The following is a 15,640-nucleotide window of genomic DNA, read 5'->3' as shown; positions in this document are numbered from 1 at the left end:
TATAGTAGAAAAAATAAATTGTGTGTCAAAAACAAACTTATACAGACCACATTCCCCATTAGTGAAACAATCAAACCCCGAACTTCCCCCCGAACAAAACAAACAGAAAAAAGAAAAACGTGCGCTTCAACCCCACGCACGACAGCACCAACCGGCGACAATCCCTCTAAACTCAAAAGGTCCATGAACGCCCATGAGCCCCCACGACAACTTTGCCATCGGATTACTCAATTTTGCCTCACAAATTTGTGAGGCAAAATTACATAACAGAAAATACTTTGTAAAATAAGCCCAGTCAATAGGAAAAATGAACACACAAAGAATGTGTAGATTCATTTACAGAACTGTCTCAAAGGTGTGATCTTCCACAAAACAAATTCCAGCTGATATAAAACCGTTCAGATTCCTCGGTCAGACAAACAAATGTTCAGTGAGCCAGCTGTTATGAGTTCAACGGATGAAGTAATCATTCCAGTGTCCCGTAAAAATACTCAACAAAACAAACCACAGCCAGCAGAAGGAATAAGCACAAAGAACGAACAGATGAATCCACAGCTGTTCCAAATGAGTGTTATTCAATAAAACAAGCTCCAGCCGCTAGGCGGAACCAACACAAAAAGAAACAAAACCGGCATCCCGGTTCCCCGGATGGTCGAGTCAATTCACTCGGAGGCCGCATAAAAGTATATACCATGACTTACACAATCTGTCAACTTTATAAAAGACATCCTTTGTGTGAGCATGTAGATATTTTGCGGTCATCCACAGTGTCCACCCCCAGACCGGCCTGGAACTTCAATGCAAAAGTAATCCTTCATCAATGCAAAAGTCTCTTCAAGGAAAAGTGTTACTCACAAAACAAGCTCCAGTCGCTTGGCAGAGCCAACGCAGTTTACTCAGCCAATGATTCAATAAAAGACATTGCCTGATTTGGACATGTAAATACTTTGCGACCGACCTTCGTTTCTATTCTCAATTTGGCCGGGAACATCAGAGCAAACAAGATATTTTTCTGATGTAAGAGTTTCTTACATTCCTTGAACCGATTGCGTTTCTCTCTTGTCGAATTCGCAAAGTCCGGGAACAAGAAAATATTATGGTTCTTCCAAGAAAGTTTCCCTTTGCTCCTCGCCTGGCGCAACACCAGATCTTTATCGGATGATCTCAGGAATCTGGCCAGAATCAATCAGGGCCTATCTCCCTCAGCAGATCTGTGAGCAGGGACTCTGTGAGCTCACTCGATTTTCAGCTTGTGGCCTGTTATGTCGAGCAGACTCACCATATTTCACCATATTTCTGCCCTCCTCATGCTCAGGAATTCCAACAATTCGAACATTATTCCTGCGGCTTCTATTCTCAAGATCTTCAAGCTTTTCAAGAATACGTTCCAGATCAACTTTGGTCACGGGCGGATTAGCGGTTAATTCCCTCTCCGAAGATTCCAGAAAATTCGTTTCTCAGCATCCGACACTCTTGTAACTATCTCAGAGAATTTTATTTCCATCGCCGTAATCGATCAACGTATTACAACGAGATCCTCCAAGTAAAAACCTTCGTCAACATCACCGACATGTTGGACAACTGACGCTAGATATCCTCTCCCGCCGCGCCATCCAAATCAAGTCCCCTGTCGGGGCTTTCATCCTGAACACGTAAGTGTCTTTTAATGTCTCCAGAGCCCGAGGATTTTGACTTCTTTGCCATGTTTTGCCTCAAAGATCAAATGTGTAACTGGGTGTATCAAATTTCACCAAATTATAACATGAAAATAATCAAAAATTTAGCTCGTCATTCACACGTCACATCTGCTTCTTGCATGGCGTCACGTGACCCTCCATTTTGTACACATTTTTAACAAAACAATTAGGTTGTATGATTTCCTTTTCAGGCTTCAAAAACATATGAATGACAGTCAAATATAAAAGTATACAATTTAATTATCAAAATATTTCAATAATATTTTTATCAATAATTATTTGTCTGATTTACTTTTGATCCATTGGACTTTTTCAATGTTTTGTTTTCTTTTGCTTCTTTTGTAACCCAGCAAACCTGTATAGCTATTATATTATATTATATTATATTATGCAATAGTAAAATATTTCTGCCTTAAATTCTTCACTTTCACACATTATTTTAAGGCTCTCTGATTAACTCACAAGCCCTTAATTCTCATTAAGGAAGACTTTGAGATTCTGTTTCTTCCATTTTATCATCTCCACAGAAATAGACCAGGGCATCTCCTCCGTCTCACTGCGTGTTATTAATACTGCGTGAATAAACCCACAATGACCATGGACATTTGCTATTACATGGCCAATGAAATTTCACAATTCTCCAAATTAGCAATGTATCAATGAAATCAAAGTCCGGATGGCCAGAAATTTCCTTCTACTCAATTCTAACAAAACAGAGGTACTAAATGTTGGAACAAAAACCTCTAAAAATAAGCCGCTAAAATATCATTTGACTCTCGATGGATGTACTGTTACACTGTCTTCTACAGCTAAAAACTTAGGTGTTAGATTTGATACCAATCTGTCCTTTGAAAATAAAATTTCCAATGTTTGTAGAACAGCATTTTTCCACCTCAGAAATATTGCTAAGTTATGACACATGCTCTCTGTTGCTGATGCCAAGAAACTAATTCATGCGTTCATGACCTCAAGACTAGATTATTGTAATGCTTTACTGTGAGGTTGTCCAGCAAGTTCAATAAATAAACTTCAATTGGTTAAAAATGCAGCAGCCAGAGAATACTGACTAGAACCAAGAAATATGATAATATTAGCCCCATTTTATCGTTGTTACATTGGCTACCTGTTAAATTTCTTATTCATTTTACAATTTTTTTTAACTACATACAAAGCTTTGAATGGTCTAGCTCCGCAGTACTTAAGTGACCTTCTACCACACTATATTCCATCACGTTCATTACAATCGCAAAATTCTGGCCTGTTAATAGTTCCTAGAATATCAAAATCCACAAAAGGAGGAAGATCCTTTTCCTATTTGGCTCCTAAACTATGGAATAGTCTCCCTAACTCAACCTCAGGATTCATATCCCGAGATTAACAGAGCCGGCCAGATCCAGCTCCGTTCCTGCTTGGTGTCGGACTCCACTGCTACGTGTCTCTGAGTGATGACGACTAAATGCAGCCGGTGCCAGTCAGACATCACTTCAGTCTATTACGATGGACTTCAGGGGATGAACTGATGCCAACTCCAACCATTAGACATGGGATACTTCATATGCCACTGCCTGAACCTTGGATGTGGGATAGACCTCACTGAAATGACCTGCTGGTTGAACTGCAGTGCACCTCACTGATCTCTGCCTGCCTCACCTTAGTCTAATGATGGACTACGCTCTTAAAATGCAATACATAGACTTTCAATTATTTGCCAACAAAAGCCTTCATCTGCCAACTAACAAAGGACAATGCATCTATGTGAATTTCTGCAGTTAATCCAGGATGAACTTCAAAGATATTAGTCATTAATCTTATAGTTCATACAAAACCTTTGTATAAACACTGGCCCTTAACACTTACTTAGTTTGCACTGCACATGAATGACTAATATTGGCATTATATTCATGCTGGTTAGCCAGAGGGGAACTGGCCCGCACAGTGAGCCTGGTTTCTCCCAAGGTTATTTTTCTCCATTAACCAACATCTTATGGAGTTTTGTGTTCCTTGCCACAGTCACCTTCAGCTTGCTCAATGGGGTTCTAAATACAATTATTATTTAATTATTTATTTTTATACACAATTTACAATCATATTTAATCAACTACATGATGACTCTAACAGAAAATGAAACTGTAATATCTATAATGCATGATTTTCTGTGAAGCTGCTTTGAAACGATGTGTTGTGAAAAGTACTATACAAATAAAAATGACATGAAATGACTTAAAGATACTAAAGTATAACAAATAAATACAATAATGTACATTTGATCAAATGTGTTTACTCTTTATATTAACATTATATTATATATATATATATATATATATATATTCAAAATGACAAACAGAATGAAGATTTATTGTATTAATATATCATTTAATAAGAATAATAAGGCCCAAGTATTTTAAAAGTTCATATGTGACGTTTTTTTCTGCGACAGCCCGAGCTCCAATGCTCAGTGTATACGTCAGCATCCGAATTCACTCACTCATTTCATTCACTCACTGCTGAGATATAATGCACTCACTGCCATTCACTATATAGGAAATAGTGAATGAGTGAACGATTTCAGACACAGCCGCTCTCTTCGCCATATGATTGCCTAGCATGAGCAGAAATGCTGTCTGTTCGCACTCCAGTTGTGAATCACGTGAACAGCAGAGCAAAAGGCATGTACACTTAACTTGGATGTTTACATGGATTTATACAGTTAATCAGCCCAAAGTAGCTGCGATAGTTGCCAGTATCCCCGCGAGGGTGCAGGGTAAATGCATATATACTGCTCATGACATGCGGGACACGGGACAATATATTGCTGCACTGATTTAAAAATGTACACTTAAAAACGTATGTCATAAGAGCCCAGTTACAGAATCACCCTTAAAATGACCACCACCATGACATGAAATGTCATGAAAAGCCAGCGTTATCATTATAGCCACAACTTACCTCAGAGTGCTGCCATAAGTATGAGCTTCAATTTTAATCTTGAAATATCCACTTGTCTTGGTGTTAAATGAAGGCATTACATAATGAAACTACTCTTTTTTTTTTTTTTCACTGTGCGGGGCGAAGAATGTGCTTCCATTTGTTTGAAGAGCAAACAGTCTGTGACAGCGCGCACAGTTGAGTGACAGTCTGTGACAGTGCGCGCAGCTGTGTGAACTTCCGCTGTCGTAAAAGTCCCATTCAATAATCTCTCAATAAATTAAGCATTAATTACATCTAAACCTGGTAATGTAACGTCAGGAACGCCACCCATTGTAACTAAGTAAAAAAATGTCATTCTAATTTTTTTTATTATTATTTATTTTTATGAGAACAAGGTACATAGAATTGTTCAGTGACAAAAACACTTCCAAAGGCATTCTTTTTTCACTTTTTCTTCCCATCCCAACACAAAAACCCCAAATGCCAGAAAAAAGAGGGGGATTAATTTAAGTGGGTTGGGTGACTTCCATTCTAGAAGAATTCTAGCTATTAAGGTTGCAAAAGCCATAGCATGTTCTTTATCCTTAGCTATTTGAACATCATCTTCACTGGCACCAAACAAAGCCATTATTGGGTTAGGATGAATTCTAAATTTAAAAGCTGAATTTAAAATATCAAAAACTGAGAACCAAAATTGTCTCAGTTTGGAGCATGACCAAAACATATGGGTTAAATCTGCCTTAAAAGCATTGCAACAATCACATGTTTCATCTACATTTGGCCAACTTGGTTTTACTATAATGAATACGGTAGTGCACTTTCATCTGAATCAGAGTTGCGCACAAGATGAAGTCCCGTTCACTCTGTCAATGGCTTTGTCCCAAGTTTCTTTGGATATATCAGTGCCTCGCTCTACGACCCAAGCTGCTTTGATCTTTTCTATTGATATATTTTGAAACGACATAATTAAGTTGTATATATTTGAAATGGATCCCTTAATATGTGGTGCAGAACTAAATCCAATCTTGATTCAAGAGGCCTTTGAGGGAACACAGAGCACTGAGCTTGGATGAAGTGACGAACCTGAAGATAACGGAAAAAAAAAAACTGGATTTTTGAACATTAAATTTTTTAACAAGATCATTGTAGTTAGCAAAAATGTTATCAATAAAAAAAGTCACTACATTTAACTAGGCCCAGTTTCTGCCATTGCTTGAAAGTAGAGTCTAGTTTGGCAGCTGGAAAAAGATGATTATTACATTTGGATTTTCTAAGGAAAAGCCTGTAAATTGAAATACTTGTCTGAACTGATTATATATTTTGAGAGTTGAAATTACTACTGGACTTGAGGAGAACTGCGATGGTGAGAATATTGACTTCATTGTAATCAGAACAGCAAGTGATGTTGACTTACATGATTTAGCCTCTGCTGCGCACCAGTCTGTATGTGGAGACTGAAACCAATAAACGAGTTTTTGTAAGTTTGCTGCCCAATAATAGTTTAACAGATTTGGGAGAGCCAGCCCGCCATCCTTTTTTAGTCTCTCAAGAAACTCTCTACATATTCTTGGCTTTTTGCCCCCCCCCCCATATAAAAGATGACAGCAATCTGTTAGTCAATTGAAAGAAGGACTTTGGCAAGAAAAAAGGAAGACTCTGAAACAAATACAATAATCTGGATAACACATTCATTTTAACACAATTAATTTTACCAGCTAGAGATAAATATATAACACTCCATCGTCAGAAGTCAGATTCAAGTTTTCTTTGGGGGGGGGGGGGGGATTTTCCCCCCATTTTGGAATGCCCAATTCCCAATGCGCTCTAAGTCCTCGTGGTCACATAGTGATTCGCCTCAGTCCGGGTGGCGGAGGATGAATCTCAGTTGCCTCCGCGTCTGAGACAGTCAACCCGCGCATCTTATCACGTGGCTTGTTGAGCACGTTGCCACAGTGGCATGGCTCCACACATGTGGAGGCTTCACGCCATCCACCGCGGCAACCACGCTCAATTCACCATGCGCCCCACCGAGAACAAACCACATTATAGCGACCACGAGGAGGTTACCCCATGTGACTCTACCCTCCCTAGCAACCGGGCCAATTTGGTTGCTTAGGAGACCTGGCTGGAGTCACTCAGCATGCCCTGGGATTCGAACTAGCAAACTCCAGGGGTGGTAGCCAGTGTATTTTACCACTGAGCTACCCAGGCCCCCAGATTAAAGTTTTTTTTAAGTTTAGGGTTGTAATTCGCTTTAAACAGACCCAAGTATGAGCGAGTGATACTAATTCCTAAGTATTTAAATCCTGATTTTGATATACAAAAGAGTAAGTCTGTATCTACAATCTGATCTGCCTTATGGTTTATAGGGAAGCATATACTTTTAGAGATATTTAATTTATAAACTGAAAAGTGCCCGTAGTATTCTAGTATTTTCACAACTTCAGAGACACATGATAGTGGTTCAGTTAAATACAGTAAGAGATCGTCGGCATATAAGGAAACTTTATACTCGACACCCATTCTTTTAAAACCACTGATAGACTGTGATGATCTGAGTGTTGATGACAGTGGTTCTATAGCCAGAATAAATAGCAAAGGGCTAAGGGAACAGCCTTGCCGTGTACCTCTAGACAGATCAAAATATTGTGATCTTATTTGTGATTACAGCCACCTTTGGTTGATGATAAAGCATTGAATCCAGGAAGTAAATTTTGAGCCTAATCCAAATTTGTCTAATACCGCAAATAAATAATTCCATTCGACCTATCAAATGCTTTCTCTGCATCTAGAGAAATAATCACCTCAGGACTACTCTCTGACGCAGCAGAATGCACAACATTAAGAAGTTTTCGAATATTAATGAAGGAGTGACGCCCCTTAATGAAGCCTGTCTGGTCTTGTGAAATAACATCTGGTATTATATGCTCAATTCTAGAGGCTAGTATTTTAGATAACATTTTGACATCTACATTTAATAAGGAAATCGGCCTATATGAACTACAATCAAGAGTATCTTTACCTGACTTCAGGAGAACTGTGATATGGGCCTGTGTAAGACTTGATGGGAGTGTCGACTGTTCAAGAGAATGACTGAACATACTAAGGAGCAGCGGAGCCAATTTTGAGGAGAATTTTTTGTAGAATTCGATGGGAAATCCATCCAGTCCTGGGGCTTTACCACTCTGCATGGCTTTAATTGAATCCTCTATTTCTTGAAGTTGTAAAGGTTTATCTAAATTTCTCTTTTGTTCTTGTTTAACTGTGGGTAAGTTCACATTAGCCAGGAACGTTGACATATGAGAATCATCTTGTGGGAATTCCAAAGTGTATAAGTCTGAATAGAATTTTTGAAAAATAGAATTAATTTCTTGAGGATCAACTGTAATTTCTTGAGATGTTTTCCTAATCTTGGGAATAAGCTGATATGCTGATTCACTTTTTAACTGTTGGGCAAGAAGACGACCTGCCTTTTCACCATGTTCGTAAAACCTAGCCCGAGCAAAAACCAGATCATGCTGTTTTTTCTGTCGATAATAAATCATATCTCGTCTTAAGACACAGTTTTTCTCTATATAACTCAGGCGTTGGAGCCATAGCATATTGGTGATCATTTTCCTGTACAGATACAATAAGTTTCTCCTGTGCTTGTTTCTTTACTGTTACGTAAAGCAGAATACGATATTACTTCCCCCCTTATTACCACTTTAAACGTCTCCCATAGTAATGATGGCGATATAGAGTCTGTTTTATTTGTTAGTAGAAAATTGTCAATTGCACTAGATATGAACTGGCAAAATTGACCCCTTTAATCAGTTCTCATGTATGACTAACTTTCTTCCATGAAACACAAAAAGAAAAAAGTTGACGCTGCTCGCGCAAAAAATTAAATCATACAGTGACCATAAAGCAGTATAAAAAGTATTATAAAAGTAGTCCGTATGACTCTAAACTGTGCTATATGGCAGGTCTTCAGAAGCACTACGATAGCTTTGTGAGGAACAGACCAAAATGTCATGCCACTGTCGTAGTTCTCAAATCTTATTATTTTATTTTTATTTATTCAGTAGAAGAGGTGTAACGGTTCACTCATCTCACTATTCGGTTCACGATACTAAACTCACGGTTTGGTTCAGTTTTGATTCTTTAAACGAAGTCTGAATCAAGAAAAGTTAAGACTGAAAGTTTTTTTTAATTATTATTATTACTTTAAAGACATGCAAAAAAAGTTCCTTTCCTTTAAAATTTAGCTGAAATGTACTGTCCTTAAATGTGCTCAATGATCCATCAGAGATGTTCTGGGACTTAAAATCAGCCCAGAACAGAGCAATGGTGGCAATAAATGGGAATATCAGTCAACTGTTTAAATGAGCTGTTTAGGTGCAGTTTAGAAGATCATGCCACCAGCAAGGAACATTAATGTTACTGTACTGTCAAAAATGTCAAAATGTCAATATTTGCACGTACACGAACACAGATGAGGCAGAAGGTCTTTTTTTTAACACAAAGCTATCTTTAAAATTCAGAAAACAGTTACTCACAGCATAGATATATGCCTGTCCAGGAGAAGGCGCCAGAATGCAGCATAAGACAAGGCCCAAAACGCCCAGCCAGGTCCCCACATACCACATCCTGAATTAGACTGGGCCCTGATGATGGGCGATGAAGACCTGCACACAGGTTTAGAATTAAATGTTTTTAAAAATGTAATCATCGATGACAAAAGCTTTCAGTATGACAGTTACAGGGTTAAAGGGACTTCTTAAAACAACTTTTCACTGAGCTAGTAGTTAAAAAATAAAATGAACACATCTAGGCCTATAACAGAAAAAAAACAATGCGAGTTCTTTCTGATAAATTCTGGGTTTCCTACCAGGGGATCCATAAAGAAGATATAGTATAAAACATTAAAATGATCTTTTAAGCACTATAATGTACCGTAATAAAGCTTTTAATGAAGGTTATTTTAAAGTGAAAATCTAGCTTTTTATTAGTCTGTAAAGGCTGAAAACCTAATAAAAACACTCTTTGTCTATAACTATTTCACTACAGGAATATTCCAGGTTTTACAGGTTAAGCTCAATTCACAGCATTTGTGGCATAATGCTCACAACAATAATTGTGATTCCTTTGATCCCTTGTATATTTAAAAAAAAAAAAAAAAAAAAAAGAGAAGCTAAAATCACAGTTACAGTAAGGCACTTGCAATGGAAGCAAAAGGGACTAGTCTATAAACTTTAAAATGCACAATGTTTCAAAAGTATAGCCACAAAACTATACTATACCATAAAATCAGGGATTTACATGATTACAGGATTACCAGTGTTACATCATGCATAATTTCAGTTCATTTAAAGCGACTGATCACAGTTCAGAAGACTCTGGGCTGTCAGTAAAGGGTTAACTTTTTGACGTACGGAGTCATGTGACAAAACAACATGGCGCCGATCACCGCAGAGTTTGTCTTGGGAGAAACGCCAACAAAACTACATCTGGTAAGAAACCTAATTACGTTTTTACACTGAAATCTGTTTGAGTCAAAAGATTAGAGTCTCTGGTTTAATCCGATATGCCATTTTTAAATTTGAGCAATTTATAACGAAACGCCACGCTGTTAAACACAATGTACACTAATGTGTACGTAAGCACATTTTGTCCTCATAAATCCTATATTTACTGTGCATTATCACATTGAAAATTAATGGGTTCATCCAAAAGCTGAAAAATTGTGCTTTCAGAGGCATTATATTGAGTTATGATGAAAATTAGGTGCATTTCAAACTGTTTTGAGCCCAGTCCAGAAAGCCAGCACACTGGAGATTAAGTCATTCACTAAAAAGGGAGCCGATGCATTTGTATTAAGTGCCATTCCAAACATTCCACCCTGCTCATCTTTCCAAGAAATAATTATCCATAACTGTAAAAAGCGAGTACATTCAGGGATTTAAAGTGTTAATAAATGGCAAGGAACCTGCTGTTTAGATGAGTCATCAACTTTCACGGAAGTGAAACCAACAACAAGGAATGATTCTACTCCTTCAGGGATATCCACCATATTTTAAGACTCTCTGGGAGGAAACTGCTCTTTTATTCAGTTCACACTTTATCTTCATCATTGCAGAACCATAAACATCATAAACACACCATCTAATGTGTCATCAGTAGGCAAGGCTGCAGAACTACACAAGCAGCATTCATTTAGATTGAAGGAAAAAGACCAATAGATAAAGACATGCCAGTGCCCTCATAGTGTGTCTATAAGTCATCCAACATGTTTTAAAACTAAAATACTCAGGGTGGTTCAAATGAAGACCACAGAACAGAATAGGTCAACCAAAATAGATTCTGTACTGCTGACACTTCTAACTAATTTAGGACTAGGCTTAACTCGAGCCTAGGGAACAGCCTGTATAAGACCAACCAGCAAGGCACAATGCTTCTCAATTGACAAGTCAGTGTTGTTTTGAAGGAAGATTTCTCAGGAAACAACAAAAAATGAGGCATGACATTTTCCAGCTACAATTCTGCTACTGTAAAGACTAGACTGTGAATACTGACCTACCATGAGCTCTGTCAGTTAACCACTATCAGGAACAATTGGTAAAACACTGAGGGTGCGTCTCAATCAGCTCCCTAGTTCAGTAGTCAGGGCACTGATCAGTGAGACGGTCATTTATAGGGCTGTCTCAATCACAAAATTGTTGCAGCCAGTGCACTGAAACGTTTGCTCCCTAAAAATTCCCAGAATGCACCGTAAAAACCATGGAGCATCATTGCTCACTATGTTCCCTTACCGGAAATGTCATCATAACTTCTGAAGTCTTTCAAAGTCGTTAAAGTGTAAAACTACATATACTGTATCATTTGTCTTAGGTTGTGTAACTGTACATCTTTAAAGTTTGTCACCATTTTTAATCACTTCGTTCCCTTTACTAGTTCATAATGGTCCTGCAGTGTGACAAATTAATTTTAAGTATTCCATGTAGTCTTTCAATAACTATAAGATCTTAAAAACTGCATGCTTTCTTTTCCATACTCTAGTGTTGTATAAACTACACACATAACAGTTAAAAGAATAGTTCACCTAGAAATTAAAATTCTCTCATCATTTACTCACCCTCTTGTCATCCCAGATGTGTATGATTTTCGGTCTTCTGCAGAACACAAACAGAGATTTTTAGAAGAATATCTCAGATCTGTAGGTCCATACAATGCAAGTGAAGTTATATTTTGGTCTTTTCTCACCCAAAATCTATTAGATCGCATCTGAAGACATGGATTTAACCACTGGAGTCATATGGATTACTTTTATGCTGCCTTTATGTGCTATTTGGAGTTTTTGGTCACCATTCACTTGCATTGTATGGACCTACAGAGCTAAGATATTCTTCTAAAAATCTCAGTTTGTGTTCTGCAGAAGAAAGAAAGTCATACACACCTGGGATGGCATGAAGATTAACTATTCCTTTAATAAAAATAGTTAATAAAATAATAAGCATATATGGTTTAAAATTGTTTTTTGATGGAGTGCAGTAGAGTTGATGTATTCGAGTTCGGACTCGAGTCCGAGTCCAATTTTAATGGACTTAGACTTGTCACGGTCTCAGATGCATTTCTACTCGGACTCGGGATTATTTCTGAGTCTAGCCGAGTCCATGGCATTTGTGATGCAGTGAAAAACAAACCAAAAAACGTTTTAACGGACATGTCCTCTTTTTCAGACCTGAAAAAAGCGTCCGGCCACGATTTCAAAGTCTTCATATTGATGTGCTCTCTATAGTTAGCACTATCATACATTCTGTATATTTGATACTGCACATCAGTTTTCATGTGTATATGTCCTTACATGTGATTATTATGGCTGAGAGCGGCTGCGTGCACTCTTTCAAAGTACTTACTATCTCTCTCTCTCTCGCCCGCGCACGCGCGTGCTGTATGTGTATGCGCAAAAGAGATCACCACATTTGCTCTGCAACTCTCATCCAGAAACATCAATAACGTAGGTACACTTTTGAAAGTATGTTCCCCAACTCTGCAAATTATTAAATAGAACAAATGATTCATCAGACTCGCGTTACTACGCAAAGCAATTTCTGTAAATGAAAATGCTGTCTATATCGAGACAAAATCAAATTAACTATGTATCAGGGATATTTAACTAATATGATGGATGAAATAGACCATGGAAATTGTTCAACTCAGTCCGTTACATATTTGTAGTGCAACCTCCGTGTTATCTGTAAAGCTGGCACTTGCGTTTCAATGACAAAAAAGTCAGAAAATTCAATGAAGAACACAAGTGAGGGGAGAAGTCTATATTCACCTATTATCCATACTAAATATAATGTGAAATGAACAACACGTCAGCTCAAGGAGAGTTTGTCATAAAAAATTTGGTCTTAACTTTAGGGAAGTAGGCTATACCTGGACACAGCAGGAGGACTGAAAAGTGTGAAGTGTAGTAGAATAAAAATACATTTCTAATGGTATCTGATCTTTTCTGTTTAATTTTATGGGCATTATTAAATGTTTTAATATTACCTTTTATTAAATGTATTAAACACATTCAATGTATAGAAAATTAGCTTTTGTTTAAAAACTGTGTGTAAAGGATATGCACTAGGTGTGAATTTGAAACTCTTTGTACGTAAACTCAGCAAAAAAAAAACCTCCCTTTTTCAGGACACTGTATTTTAAAGATAATTTTGTAAAAATCCAAGTAACTACAAATCTTTATTGTAAAGGGTTTAAACAAAGTTTTCCATGTTTGTTCAATGAACCATAACCAATTAATGAACATGCACCTGTGGAACGGTCGTTAAGACACTAACAGCTTACAGACGGTAGGCAATTAAGGTCACAGTTATAAAAACTTAGGACACTAAAGAGACCTTTCTACTGACTCTGAAAAACACCAAAAGAAAGATGCCCATGGTCCCTGCTCATCTGCATGAACGTGCATGAGGACTGCAGATGTGGCCAGGGCAATAAATTGCAATGTCCGTACTGTGAGACACCTAAGACAGCGCTACAGGGAGACAGGAAGGACAGCTGATCATCCTCGCAGTGGCAGACCACATGTAACAACACCTGCACAGGATCAGTACATCCAAAAATCACATCTGCGGGACAGGTACAGGATGGCGGCAACAACAACTGCCCGAGTTACACTAGGAACGCACAATCCCTCCATCAGTGCTCAGACTGTCTGCAATAGGCTGAGAGATGCTGGACTGAGGGCTTGTAGGCCTGTTGTAAGGCAGGTCCTTACCAGACATCACCGGAAAACAATGTCACCTATGGGCACAAACCCACCTTCGCTGGACCAGACAGGACTGGCAAAAAGTGCTCTTCACTAATGAGTCGTGGTTTTGTCTCACCAGGGGTGATGGTCGGACTCGCGTTTATCGTCAAAGGAATGAGCATTACACCGAGGCCTGTACTCTGGAGCGGGACCGATTTGGAGGTGGAGGGTCTGTTATGGTCTGGGGCGGTGTGTCACAGCATCATCAGACTGAGCTTGTTGTCATTGCAGGCAATCTCAATGCTGTGCATTACAGAGAACACATCCTCCTCCATCATGTGATACCCTTCCTGCAGGCTCATTCTGAAATGACCCTCCAGCATGACAATGCCACCAGCCATACTGCTCGTTCTGTGCGTGATTTCCTGCAAGACAGGAATGTCAGTGTTCTGCCATGGCCAGCGAAGAGCCCGGATCTCAATCCCATTGAGCACGTCTGGGACCTGTTGGATCGGAGGGTGAAGGCTAGGGCCATTCCCCCCTGAAATGTGAGTGGGGTAACATCTCACAGCAAGAACTGACAAATCTGGTGCAGTCCATGAGGAGGAGATGCACTGCAGTACTTAATGCAGCTGGTGGCCACACCAGATACTGACTGTTACTTTTGATTTTTACCCCCCACCCCCCTATTCCATTTCTGCTAGTCACATGTCTGTGAAACTTGTTCAGTTTATGTCTTAGTTGTTGAATCTTTTTATGTTCATACAAATATTTACACGTTAAATTTGCTGAAATAAAAGCAGATTAAAGTAAGAGGACGTTACTTTTTTTGCTGAGTTTATATGTATTTCTAACCAGCTAAACAAGTGTATTTTCTAGAAAGCTTTATCGCTATTTTAATCAACAGGACAGAAACTTTAGTCAGCATTCACAATTACAACTTAAAGGCTAATAAAAACCGCAAAAAGTCGCGACTCAACGAAAATATAGACAATTGTCCCGACATTAATGGGTTTGACTTTAAGTCAGTAACTTCCCGTTCACAACTGTTCAAAAGCGACAGTTTTACCGAAATATATAATTAGATAAGAAAAGTACTAATAAACGCCATTTTGTCATAATGTCGAGGTGTCATTGTCAGGGATAGGATTGTATGTTTTACTCACTGTACACGCGGGTGCTGATCACTCTTATTTCTCAGCTGACAACTAGAGTCTCCCACTCACGTCGTCGCTTTAATTCAAATGTGGTAGCTGTAACACGGTGATTATTTTCCACAAAGTTCCTTCTCTCAACCACTCATCGATCTATATCGGTTGCTCGTCTGTTTTGACCCTTCCTGATCACCTGTTTGTTTACGATTCTGCAAAGCCAACAGGAAGTACAAGACATCGGATTATCGCGAGAGCGCCGCTCTAACGGGGGTCCGCGAACCACCTAGCGGTTTATGGTGGAATTGCAGGGGGTTGATGGACAAATTAAATAAGAAAAAATGTAAACGTAAATAAATTAATAAATAAAAATGCAATTAATATATATTTGTTTTAAATAACTAAAGGAATGATTAATAATAAATAACTGAGACAAGGGAAATTTGCCATACTGTTTACCCCAGTGCATACATATTTCTCAGGGTAGGTTATCTTTGAAAGTCAATTTCTTCATAGACACAAACCTTGTAATCTTGGCTAAAAAAAAAAAAAAAAAAAAAAATTATTAAACATTTACACCTTTGTAACAACATTCCCCAATACCCAATGTCTGTTAATGG

General features: G+C 38.3%; 1 protein-coding gene across 1 annotated transcript in view; it reads right to left on the bottom strand.

Annotated features, from left to right (window-relative positions):
* The window catches only part of LOC127426182 (E3 ubiquitin-protein ligase RNF167-like), a 47,912-nt gene extending 32,677 nt beyond the window's left edge, over positions 1–15,235 (bottom strand). The window contains exons 1-2 of the mRNA XM_051672829.1: positions 15,036–15,235; positions 9,167–9,295 (exon numbers count right to left, since the gene is read on the bottom strand). Coding sequence (XP_051528789.1) covers positions 9,167–9,256 — 90 coding nt within the window. The 5' untranslated portion in view covers positions 9,257–9,295; positions 15,036–15,235. The remainder of the gene's footprint in view (positions 1–9,166; positions 9,296–15,035) is intronic.
* Between the last annotated feature and the right edge of the window lie 405 nt (positions 15,236–15,640).

Source organism: Myxocyprinus asiaticus, chromosome 3 (assembly GCF_019703515.2).
Source record: "Myxocyprinus asiaticus isolate MX2 ecotype Aquarium Trade chromosome 3, UBuf_Myxa_2, whole genome shotgun sequence".
In the NCBI taxonomy this organism is placed as follows: Eukaryota; Metazoa; Chordata; class Actinopteri; order Cypriniformes; family Catostomidae; genus Myxocyprinus; species Myxocyprinus asiaticus.
This window is presented reverse-complemented; position numbering and strand designations above follow the sequence as displayed.